A 12,994-nucleotide genomic window follows, 5' to 3' on the forward strand; every position below is an offset into this window, starting at 1 on the left:
GTGGGAATACAGCATCCGAAAATGGTTAGCGGCTGGAGTGCTAGTATGTAACTCATGGATAAAAGAGTAAAATAATTCCATGACAACAGGTCAAAACCCGTACAACATACAAATCATGATATCCTAGAAAATATATAAACATATATATGAATATAATATTACGTGTCAGGTTGGGGAACAAGGGTTAGCATGAACTTTAAAATCCTTAACCTGGGTTGTGTATCATAACCATTATATAGAAAGTCACCCATGGTCTATATGGTCCCAGATCTACCCTGGAAGGAAGGTCCCCAAGGTATATAGCCAAAAAAACTAAAGAATATTCATATCCATATATGCCTTTATGGGGGAGTCGAACCTCCCGACAAAGTCAAGGTGACTTAAGAACCAATGTAAATAATATAGGAGACTCAAAACTCCCATTCATATATTCAATACGGGGGGCTTGAACCTCCTAGTCATTGAGACACCCACACCGACTAGTGCAGTTTTCAATGTTAGTCCTTCAGGACTTCCACTTTCATAGCTCGGCTACATATCCTGCTCTTAAGCCTAATTTAAAATAGTTGACATGCATCAACATTCATTAACTTGTTATAAATATAGGCACCCCATTGGTATCTCATATCAACCCCACTTTCAAGCGTATGATATGCCATAACAATAATTTTATTATTTTGGGACTCAAACCCATAGTCCAAATAAGGACATCAAGTTAATTCAACTTTGGGGACTCAAACCCATTTAGCCAACCAAACCCCTAAGATCTTAATTCAATTTATGTTCATCAAGACCTTTACAAAACCATTCATCCATCATTAGCACTCTTATGCCAAGCATTATTAATAACACAATTAAAATTTGTGCAAGATTATTCTCATTGACAATTTTACAAACAGGTTGAGCACATGCCATTATCAAAGCCAAAAATTATCAAATTTGGGGTGAAACCAAAATCTGTCAATTTCATTACCATTATCGTGCATCCACATGTGTAAAACCATATTTAAAACATGGATAATCACGATTTAAACCATGGAATGAAATATTCAACAATATGCATTTTCCAAAACCACCATTAATGACTCATGAAAAATGCTTTAAACATATATTTTTTTGTAAACTAACAATGAGGGAAGAGTCATATACCTAAATTACAAAGATTCACAGAGAGAATTTGACTCTTGAACCTTGAGATAACCACTTTGGAGAAACCCTAACCAACCTTTCTTGAGAGGATTTTAAGATAGTAAGGATATTTTGATCTTTTAAACTGTAGAATAAATGCCCCAAAGTGTTTTATGGATATGGGGTCTTAAGTGTTTTAAGCAAAAAATATCCAAAGTACTCCCCATTTTAAAGTTGTAAAAAGTCAGCAGGTGGTTACGAGTCGACCCCTTGACTTATGACTACAACATACAACTCGTACCCTTGAGTCGTCACAAAGGCAGTGTGTTGGAAACCCATACATTGTCCACCTTACAACTCAATGATCCCACTTGTGACCTGACCGAGCGACTCGTATGGTCTATTCATATCCAACATAGAACCCAAAGGGGTTAGACACGGGACAACAAATGACTCAACCTTAGCACTCATAACATGGTCTTAAGAATCGTAGTGAGACACTCATAATTAAAGCAGAACCTATCCATTTACACACTAGTTTTGTTATGACTTAGGTCCCTAGATCCATAACCATACCATATGACTCGTATGATGAGGCGTCAACAAGGTAGTGAGCTTAAAGGTCAAGAAATTTTTCAAGGAACGAAATCGAGGTGTTTTACATGGTTTATACCTAAATTAGTGAACATTTTAACACATAAAATATTCACAAATTATGTTCCATTATTAGTTCTCAAGGTTTTGATGTATGTATGAAATTGATTCTAAATATAAGAATGGAAATTCTTAAGCACAACAAACACATCAGACTTAAACTTGAGTAAAAATATCCATGTCATTCTTGAGTAATCATCTACAATAGTAAGAAAGCATTTATGACCATCATAAGTAGGTACTCTACAAGGTCCCCAAAGGTGACTTAAGCACAAATGTATATAATATAGGAGACTCGAACCTCCCATTCATATATTCAATACGAGGGACTCGAACCTCCTAGTTATTTAGACACCTGTATCGACTAGCATAGTTTCCAGTGTTATTCCTTCGAATCTTTTACTTTCACAGCTTGGCTACACATCCCACTCTTAAGCCCAATTTAAAACACTTGACATACATCAACATTCATTAACCTGTTATACATATAGGTACCCCTTTAGTATCTCATACCAACGCTATATTCAAGTGTATGATATGCCATAACAATAATTTTATCTTTTTGGACTCAAACCCATTGTCCAAACAAATACATCAAGTTAATTCAACATTTGGGACTCCAACCCATTTAGCAAATCAAACCCCCAAGATTTTAATTCAATTTACGTTCATCAACACCTTTACAAAGCCATTCATCCCATCATTAGAAATCTTATGCCAATAATTAGTTAAAAACACAATTAAAACTTATGCGAGATTACTTTCATTGACAATTTCACAAACAGGTTGAGTGCATGCAATTATTAAAGCCAGGAATTATCAAATTTATGGTGAAACCATGATCCCTTAATTTTATCACCATTCTCGTGCACCCACATGTGAAAAATTATATTAAAACATCCATAATCATGATTTAAACCATGGAAAGAAATATCCAACAATATGCATTCAAACCGCTCAACCTTGGTTCAAAAACCACAATTAATAACTCATGAACAATGATTTAAATATATGTTTTTTGTAACTAATAATGAGGGAAGATTCACATGCCTAAATTATAAAGATTCACGGAGAGAATTTGACTCTTGAACATTGAGATGACCACTTTGGAGAAACCCTAGCCAACCTTGCTTAAGAGGATTTTAAGAGAGTGGAGAGGATGTTTTGATCTTTTAAAGTATATAATAAATGCCCTAAAGTATTTTATGGGCATGGGGTCTTAAGGGTTTTAAGTGAGAAATGTCCAATGTACCCCCATTTTAAAGTTGTAAAAAGTTTGCAGGTGGTTACGAGTCGACCCCTTGACTCATGACTACATTATATAACTCGTACCCTTGAGTCATCACAAAAATAATGTATTGGAAACCTATACACTGTCCACCTTACAACTCCATAGTCCCACTCGTGACCTAACCATACAACTCGTATGGTCAAGTTGTATCCAAGATAAAACCTAAAGGGGTTAGACACTAGACAACATATGACTCAACCCTACCACTCATAACATGGTATTAAGACTCAAAGTGAGACACTCATACTTAAAGAAGAATCTATCCAGTTACACACTAGTTTAGTTATGACTTAGGTCACTAGACCCGTAACCATGCTATACAACTCGTATCAATAGGGAGGTGAGCTCAAAGGTCAAAAAAAAATTTAAGGACCAAAATCTGAGGTGTTTCAGATGGTTTATACCTAAATTAGTAAACATTTAAGCACATAAACTATTCGCAAATTTTTTTCCATTATTAGGTCTCAAGTTTTGATGCATGTTTGAAATTAATTCTGAATATAAGAATGGAAATTCTTAAGCACAACAAACATATCAGACTTTCACTTGATCAAAAATATCTATTGCATTCTTGAGTAATCGTCTATAATAGTAAAGAAGCATTTATGACCATCACAAGTAGGTACTCTATAAGGCCCACAAAGGTCCATATGGGCTAGATCAATGGCCTTTTTCACTAGCTGTTGCACTAGATTGAAAAGGTAGCCTAGCTTATTTTAAAAATGGACAAATATTGTATGTAGTATTCTTATTCTCTGATCCTAGAAATCTACTCAGTAATTTGTAAGAAACATGGCCAAGCCTTTTATGTCATAGTTCCATATTAGTACTATTTGAGGTCATCACATTAAAGTAGTTAGTTCTTTTAGTTCCTGGTAGTCCTTTATTTAGTAAGGAGTATATGACATCCTTTTCTCTACTAATATCCTTCACCTTTCCATTCCAAAGATCCTAAAATACACAGAAGTTAGGGGAAAAGGTAGCTAACATTATAGTTGTTTAGAAGCTTTTGAGACTAATAGCAGATTATATTTAAACCGTGGAATGTGAAACACATTTTTTAGTGTGTTATTATGGATATGTTACTAGTTCCTATTAGTGTAACTTTTGACACATTACCCTTTGGTAACACAACCTTCATATTATGCACTTACTCAGATATTGAGTTTTGATTCTTAAGGTTAATATCTGTAGACATGTGATTAGTAACCCTTGTGTCAATAATCCACACATTCATATGGATCATTTGTGACCAGTAGGGAACTATAAGTACCTGATAAGTTTGTTGAATTAGCTGTAGGTGTTGATGCTATGTTATGCTCTAGAACTTGGTTTTCCAGAATTTAACAAATCTGCATATTGTTCAGGTGTATAACTTGGTGGCATGACTACAACTTCTGCACTTTACATGTTGTAAGATAACTATGACACTTGAGTAGCACCATGAGATTACATTTATTGTGGCTGACAATGCTAATCCTTAGCTATGGTATTGTGTGCATTAGGATCAGTTCTTATTTGCTTGGATCTATTATCACACCCCTTCCTGTGACTATAGTTGTTAGTCTCAATATTACTGTTATGATCACCAGGCCTAGGATGCCCTGGTGGATATCCAACCAACTAAAAATAATCACTCTTATAATGCCCCTTTAGCTTGAAGTGATCATATACTATATTTGGATTATAGTTGGAGTTATACCTTTTTCCCTTTTCTATATATACCACCTGAGTGGCTAGACATAGAGTACATAGCTACAACATCCCCTATATTATGTGTGTCATCAAGAAGACCTGTGGCATTGACAGTGTGAGCCATAGACTTCTAACTTTCATCACTTATAATGATGAGTATGCCATGATAATATTTGATAAGGGTATCATTAGAAATATCTGACTTCTTGCTTGAGAGTATGTATCATTTGATCCCATCAAAAATTGGTACAGTTGTTGCCTCTGAAGATGCAACACAAATTCTCTTGATTTGTCACAATTTCAAGCAGAGGGATTGCACTGTAGAATCAAACTCATTCAAGAAGTTTTTCAGATTAATAAAGTAGATAGAAACAGACAGAATTTCTTGAGAAATTGTATTAATATCTTGATGATGATTATAAGTTCTTGAACCATCATTCTTAACAAATCCTTCTTTTAAATCATGCCAAAAAAAGATGTGCATTAGATACATGTACTCTTCTACCAAGAAGATCAGAAGAAACATAATTCACTAACCATGATAGATCTATTGCATTGAATCTTTCCCACTGGTTTTGTAATTCAGCAGAAGAACTTTCTTTTGTACACGATCCATTAAAAAGGCCAAATTTGTTATGACCTAATAACGTAATCCTAATTGCTTTACTCCAAACAACATAATGCTCACTCCCTTTCAACTGGAATGAAATAAGAGAGTTACAAGAAACATCTGCAGATGATAGATGCAGAGGATGATTAATATTCAGATTTACAGAAGGATGAGAACTGCTCTAAGTAGGAACTGAAGGAGTTGCAGTCGAATCCATGGATTGAGATTCCAAAAATTGTACAATGAATTCACTCAAAATGTGAAGTTCTTGAGTCAAGAAGAATGTAGGATCGCATAAGAGCACTGATTTGATCTAGTGAAACTCTGATACCATGATGAATTAGTAATGAAGAAGGAGCAATGGATGAAGGTAATGATAATGATGAAGAAAAAGAATAATAGAGCAAACAAGATAGAAAGAAAATTGTCAATGATTGTTATTCATTGTATTTGATAGATAAATGCAGCCTGTGTATATATAAAGTAGTGATCTTCTAAAAGCTAATTAGCTAACTTCCTAACTAACTCTTGTAACTAACGGATACTTAGCTCCTCTATTACATTTGTGTATCTATGCATAGAACACATGTATTAACCTATCTCCTTAACACTTGTCATTTTCAAAACATCTCTTTTATGTTAACACAAAGTTTCTTCATTATTGAGATTCATATAATACCCTCTATCTACAATTTCTGACATGTCTTGAGAATCAAGAATAACTTTCACTCATAGACGCTATTACTCATAATTTCTTTTATGAGATGAAAGTACTGGAAATACAAAGGACCGTTATTTTTCATGACCCTATAAGATCACATAGTTGAAAAATAACACCCCACATGGAAAAGTTTCACCAATAAATAACAAGAGTATATTATTACAATACCACTATACTGAAAGTTTTGGACACACTTGGTAGTCTCAAAAGATTATTACAAACTGAAAAAAAAAAAACTTTTCATTTTATATACCTTATTACAATTCACACATGTGGTTACCTGAATATGTTGTATGCTGCAGAATATTAGGAAATCAACAGCTCTCGGGTACAAAGTTGAAATTTTTGAAAATGAAGCTATTCAGGTGGATGTGGCGACATTCTAGGAGAGATAAGATTAGAAATGAAGGTATCAGAGACAAGGTAAAAGTGGTCTAGATAGAGGATAAGATGCGAAAAGTGTGATTTAGATGATTCAAACATGTGAAGAAGAGATGCAAATTTGCACGTGTGGAGGCATAAGAGGTTGACTATAAATAGTTATACCAAATGCAAAGATAGGCCAATGAAATACTGTAAAGAGGTGATTAGACAGGACATAACCTTAAATAGGATAATGTGGAGGACACTGATCTAGAGGGTTAGATTTGTCAGTTCTCTTGCCTTGTCTTTCATATTAGTAGTTATAGTATTACTCTGGGAGTTTTTTGTTATTCTATTTCTATTACTATTCACATTTTCTAGCACTTTGATTGTCGTTTTATTTTGTGGCAGTAAATATTTTATTTTTTGTATTATTGTGTTTTCTTTAGCATTTTGTCTTGGCTTCTTCACTCTCGTTGCTTTTTTTTTAACTACTTTGTAATGCTTTTACATGAGTCGAAGGTCTATCGGAAACAACCTCACTACCTTTTAGGGGTAAGATCAGGATACCCATTTCCCTCCCAAGACCTCACTTATTAAATTATATTAGGTATGTTGTTGTTTCACTACAATAGTGGTCACACAATTTCTTTTATAAACTATTTTCTATCACTATTTATATGTTAGGATTTTTGCCCTAATTTCTTACCAAATTTAAGTTTTACTTTTGTTGAAAGGAAAATAAAAGTAATACCATAATTACTTTTACTTTTCCTAAAAGGAAAATATAAAACTCTTCCATATTTGACAAACCTCTTTCTTGGAGGAAAGGTTAATTTGGACATCTATAAATAAAAGAACCCCCTTCTCATATCATAACACAATAGCATCCATAATATAGGCATTAAAGAGTTTTGTTTAGGGAGAGATTATCTCCCAATAGGCTTTAAGTATTTTCAATATTATTTTTAATATATAGGTCATTTGACCAAACCACATTAATAATATGTTTTTAGTATTTGCTTCTCATTGTCATCTGATTTATCGTCTCATGGTTCGCAAATTATAAGCTTTTGCATGACGTCCTCTTGATTTCGAACCCAACTAGCGGTATCAGAGCTTATGGCTCAATGATCCGATGGTTCAGATTGAGGACATGTTGAGATCAAAGTTGTAACCAATTCAATCCTACTGCTAATTCACTTTAAAACTAAAATCAATTTTCAATGCATGTTTATGGGCTTCAACTTTCAACCCTTATTTACTTTTATTGCTTGGGCTCCTTTTAACTCGCACAGATACTTTTAATACGTGACCTCCACTTTTAACCTGTGCTCACTTTCAATGCACAAGGCTCTACTTTTAACCCTGTTCACTTATAACACGGGGCTCCAATAAATTTAACTCATGCTTTTATTTTTAACGCATAGGGCTCCAATTTTTATCCCATATCAACTTTTAATCATGCTAAGTAGCAGTGGTACATGAAGATCGTGTGAAGAAGGAATGAAGATCAAGATTATTTTTTCAGAAAATCAAGCCAAAAGGAGAGATTTTTTAGAATTTTTGGCTTGATTTTCTTACCAAATTTAAGTTTTACTTTTCTTGAAATGAAAATAAAAATAATATCATAATTACTTTTACTTTTCCTAAAAGAAAAATATAAAACTCTTTCATATTTGACAAGCCTCTTTCTCGGAGGAAAGGTTTTAGACATCTATAAATAGAAGACTCCCTTCTCATTTCATAACACAATAGCATCCATAATGTAGTCATTAAAGAGTTTTGTTTATGAGGATATTATCTCCCAATAGGTTTTAAGTTTTTTCAATATTATTTTTTCAAGTAGGTCATTTGATCAAATCATATTAATAATATGTTCTTAGTATTTGTTTTTCATTGTCATCTAATTTATCATCTCATGGTTCACAATCTATAAGCTGCATGACGCCCTCCCGATTTTGAATCCAACATTATGAATGACTCGTAACTCTCTACATTTCTCTGTTTGGATTGGTCTAAACAAATTCAGAAGCAAATGTTTCTATTTATAGGAAGAGTGATTCAAAGCAACTTCAACAAATAGCTAAGATAACTTAAAATGGCCTTCAAATAAAATAAGCTAAGCAAAAAATGATTTATCTTGGTTGTTCAAGCAACAGAACTTAGGAAATGTCTTAGCTTCTTCTTCATCAGTCATCCAAGATTGTTTGGGAAATAATCCCATATAGGTGATGGCATAATTGGCTTACACATTGTTTCATTTTCCTCTGATAATTCAATGTCTTTCCATATTTCATCCATGGAGTACACCTTCATGTTTTCTGCAACATTCTTTTGAAATCTACCTGTATCGTATATGTTCCTTTCATTATCTTCTGTACTGGGCGTGAAGTCGACATCGGGACTGTTGGAATAGAAAGATGAAGTGTTGGAGAAGGAAGAAGATGGAGAAATAATAGAAGCCATGTTTTTTTTCTCATCTTGAGCCTTCTTCCTCGTGTGGGTTCTCCAGTAATTCTTGATTTCATTGTCAGTTCTCCCCGGTACTTCCCGTGCAATTCTTGACCATCTGAGTACCGGAAAAATTTAATTTATATATATAGCGCCGTTAGAAATCCTAACAAGAAAATTACTAAAATACAAAAATGTAACACTTGGGATTTCAACTTCCAACCTAAACTAATTTCGTAGTGCATCGAGTTCGAATCATATTTAAATGGAAAATAGGTCATATATAACCCTAAACTTGAAAATGGTACGTAAATACCCTCCGATATACTTTTGGGTTAGTTGTATCTTTTTCATTTAACTTTGGATACGTATATACCCCTGAACTATTGAAAATGATACGTATACACCCTTCAATTAGACGGCGCGTGCCACGTGACCTCATCCTTAAGTAATTAGCCCATTTCTTCCTAGCAATTTCTCTCCTGGCCTGTCGGCGAAATGTTATGTGGCTGGAGTTTGAAGCGAGTTTTGTCCACGCCTATTTCTTGGCGAACCCAAACCAATGTGGTCAAAGAACTTTTCATTAGAATGAGAACACGTGGGCGAAACTCTCTTTCAATTTTTGGCCATAGAATATTTCGTCGGTAGGTCAAGGGATCAATTGCTAAAGGGAAATGGGTTAATTTCTTTAGGATGAGGATGTGTACCATTTTAAATAGTTCGGGGATATGTACGTATTCAAAGTTAGACGACAATGTTACAAATAATCTAAAAGTATAGCGGAGGGTATTTGCATATTATTTTCAATAGTTCAGAGGTTTATATGACCTTTTTTCCTATTTAAATGTGTAAAGAAAGGGTAAATAGAGTTGAGTATACATTTCAAAATTCACACTCTTAGCTCACTGTAAACACCTAATTTTTGACCAAACTGAATGTTTTACGTCATTTAGTATCTTATTTTACAAGAATGCTTTTAAAGTTTGGAAAACTACAAAAAATAAAGTCATATTAAAATAAGTTTTTTTATTTATTTATTTTTATTACTTATTTATTTAAAAAAAAAAAAAAAAAAAAGAAGATAAAGTCAAATCCTAAATCTACCCAAAACCACCCACAATCCCCCACTCCTAATCAACCTCCCCCACTATCCCCCCCCACACAGGACACCATCACTACATACTGCACACACACACTACACTATACACACATGCACTACTAATAGAATATATATATGCACATGCACACTACACCACGGCGAGAGGAAGAAAAAAAAAAGAAAAAACCACTACAAGATTATATATAGGCACACACACATACACGGTTAGAACAAAAAAAAAAAACCAAAGAAGAGTATTCTTATGGATTCGTGAGTTGGAGTTCGAGTTTCGGTTCCTGTTTTAGTCTCCGGTAATGGCATTCTACTCCTGCTTTTAATCAATTTGTTACACAAGTATGTCTATTGTCGAGGCTTGACTTTGTTGTATCAAGAATGTCTTATTGTTAATTCACTTTTGAAAATATATTGGGTTGGCTCTATTCGATGTTCATCCCTCGAACTTTCTATTTCATTGTGATAATATCTCCATTTCGTTCATCTTTGTGTGAATATGTTAATTAATATGTATTTTTTTTTATTTAAAATTCATGTTGGTAGATACTTTTCATATTTAACTTGTTGCACTCAAAATGGTGAGAAAAGCTAATGACAAAAGATTTGTGTAAATTGGTTAAAAATTTTATCTTTAGTTATTTATTATTAATTAATTAATTTATGAGATTATTAATTGAAATTTACTTTATTAAGTCTTCGACATAAAAGAAGCAACTCTCAAATCTTCTCTTGTAACATAATAACCGTGTTAAATGAAGACGTTTACGTTTTGACTAGTGATTCAATATTTTTCTTTTCTTCTCTTAGTTTACACTTGGATCAGATCCATGGTAGGTTTAACATTTTTCTATATTTCATCGAATATGTTAGTTAACGAAGAGTCAATTCATTTTTGTTTCTTTTTCGTTCTGGCCCCTCATTTACTGTAATAGATTCAAGCAATGGGTTAATTAGTATATTTTCTTCTTATTCATTTTTTTTTGGTTGTTTCGTTTTTCTTGAGTTTAATGTTGTTATAAGTTAGTTGATGAAAATTGAGAATATGTATTAAGGGTTTGTCGTGAAATAAAATGGAAAGGAAAAGCAATACAGATGAGAAAAGATAAAACATATATAACAGTATTATAATGCAATTAGATTATAAGAAACAAGCATAACTGATTTTGTTATTGGTTAAATTAATATTCTTTCATGTTAATACTAAATGCTAGTATATGCGCTTCGGTTTCTGTAGATTTTCTTTTAATGTATTACTGTAATCACGAGATATAAGAAATTAATTAATTAATGTAAAAAATGAGCGAGATGAGGTGCAGATCTATTCTAAATCCTATCGCATAAAAGAAAAGAAAAAGAGGGAAAATCATTTGTAAGAGAGTGAATTCATAAAACAACGAGTTAGGTTCTTAGCCCCCTAATTTAAAGTTTGATACATAAGCAAAAATTATCGATAAGTCGGAAAGCCCTGCTACCGACCATTCGTTATAATTAAATTAATTTACCTTTTGAAGCCAATTGAATTGGGTTAGGGAGGTTTAAAACCCATTAGGTGCATATTTGGATTGGGAAAATAGGGACGACTTATAAATGCCGTAAAGGCGCGAGAAACGTGCCTAAATTTGTGGTGAGGCCGAAAAGTACTACTATCGGTAAGCCACACGTCAGTAAATAATTTCAAAATAAATTAAAAGCGGGAGGCAAACAACTTTTAGGTTGACAAATATTATAAATCCTAAAAAAAAAAAAAAGGGTTTTAATTTAAGCCGGACGTAAGTCATTAAAGCGACCGTGCTAGAACCACGGGACTCGAGGGGTGCCTAACACCTTCCCCTCGGTCAACAGAATTCCTTATCCGGATTTCTAGTTCGCAGATCGAAAAATAAAAATTAAAGAGTCATTTTCTTTTTGAATAGGGATTCAATAAGGTGACTTGGAACACTCAAACTCAATTCCAAGTGGCGACTCTGTAAATAAAATAATCCCTTTTCAAAACGTCACTTTAATTGGAAAGACCCATTTTTCTCCAAAACCAACTCCCTAGCGGGGGTCGGACGCGGTGAAAAGGAGGGGTGTGACACTCACTACCACAGTATTCAAGTTCTTGCCCTCCTTTATATCCTACGTATTAGGAAAAGAAGTTTGAAGTAGTCAAACCTATTACCCCATTTGGAATGGAGTTCAAGAATAAGGCGTCCTTCTTGAGGGGTTATCTTTCCTAGTTTAAGATCAGGATGCAAGTAATTCACCCAACGTAACCTGCAGCTCTTTCCTGTTCTTCTCAAACCTATTTATATAACAAAAAAACAAAGTTGTATACAGAAGAAAGGAGTTAGAATTTTATCCCTGAACTATAGGATTTCATGTCCAAGACAAGCTTGCGTAATCTATATGTCTCCCTCCAACCTTAACAACCTGTAACTTTGGCCAAGAAATCCCATCGTCGATCGCCAAATAAGTTCACATAAAATGCTAGCTGAAGATCTTCTTGTTCCGCCCATGGCCCTTTTCTCATTTCTTCTTGTGCCATCTCTTTGCTCTTTCTTCTTTTGCCTTTCTATTGAATCACCTAATAATTCGTCGTGGTGATATTTATACTTGGAAATATCGCTTCTAAGGTATAAAGGGAAATGATCGATCTTTTTTAAATTATATATGTACTTCATTACATTTTGGGTCACTTTTATATAAGTTGATACTATTAGTATAAGAATATTTTATGTTAATTAGTGTATTTTAAGTTGTCACGTAAATGCTTGTGCTGCTACTCTCTTTTCTTATTTTTTTGGGTTCAACCATTAATTGCATATCAAATTCAGCACTGATCTAGAATCATATACGGTACGTTCATTAAGGGGTCGTTTGGTAGAGTGTACTGAAAAAGTTAACGCATGCATTAGTTTAATGTGTACTATCAATACCTTATTTGGTATATTTTTCATCCTATTCATAACTAATACTTGCATT

The 12,994-nt window shown here is 33.6% G+C and overlaps 1 protein-coding gene across 1 annotated transcript; it reads right to left on the minus strand.

Annotated features, from left to right (window-relative positions):
* Positions 1-8,489: 8,489 nt before the first annotated feature.
* On the minus strand, positions 8,490-12,744 carry LOC107875117 (transcription factor MYB48-like). The gene is made up of 3 exons (XM_016721739.2): positions 12,443-12,744; positions 12,185-12,314; positions 8,490-9,034 (listed from the first exon to the last, which is right to left on the minus strand). Exons 1-3 carry the CDS (start codon positions 12,555-12,557, stop codon positions 8,659-8,661), a joined length of 621 nt encoding a protein of 206 aa, XP_016577225.2. The 5' UTR covers positions 12,558-12,744; the 3' UTR covers positions 8,490-8,658.
* Positions 12,745-12,994: the final 250 nt, after the last annotated feature.

The sequence above is a fragment of the Capsicum annuum genome, chromosome 6 (assembly GCF_002878395.1).
Source record: "Capsicum annuum cultivar UCD-10X-F1 chromosome 6, UCD10Xv1.1, whole genome shotgun sequence".
Classification (NCBI taxonomy): domain Eukaryota; kingdom Viridiplantae; phylum Streptophyta; class Magnoliopsida; order Solanales; family Solanaceae; genus Capsicum; species Capsicum annuum.

What these genes read in the sequence shown, in the direction of transcription:
- LOC107875117 (XM_016721739.2), bottom strand. Translation starts at nt 12,557, where the DNA reads ATGGCACAAGAAGAAATGAGAAAAGGGCCATGGGCGGAACAAGAAGAT. An exon ending in TTTCTTGGCCAAAGTTACAG is followed by an intron (nt 12,315 to 12,442) that starts GTTGTTAAGGTT and finishes TTATATAAATAG; the next exon opens with GTTTGAGAAGAACAGGAAAG. An exon ending in CATTCCAAATGGGGTAATAG is followed by an intron (nt 9,035 to 12,184) that starts GTTTGACTACTT and finishes TCCGGTACTCAG; the next exon opens with ATGGTCAAGAATTGCACGGG.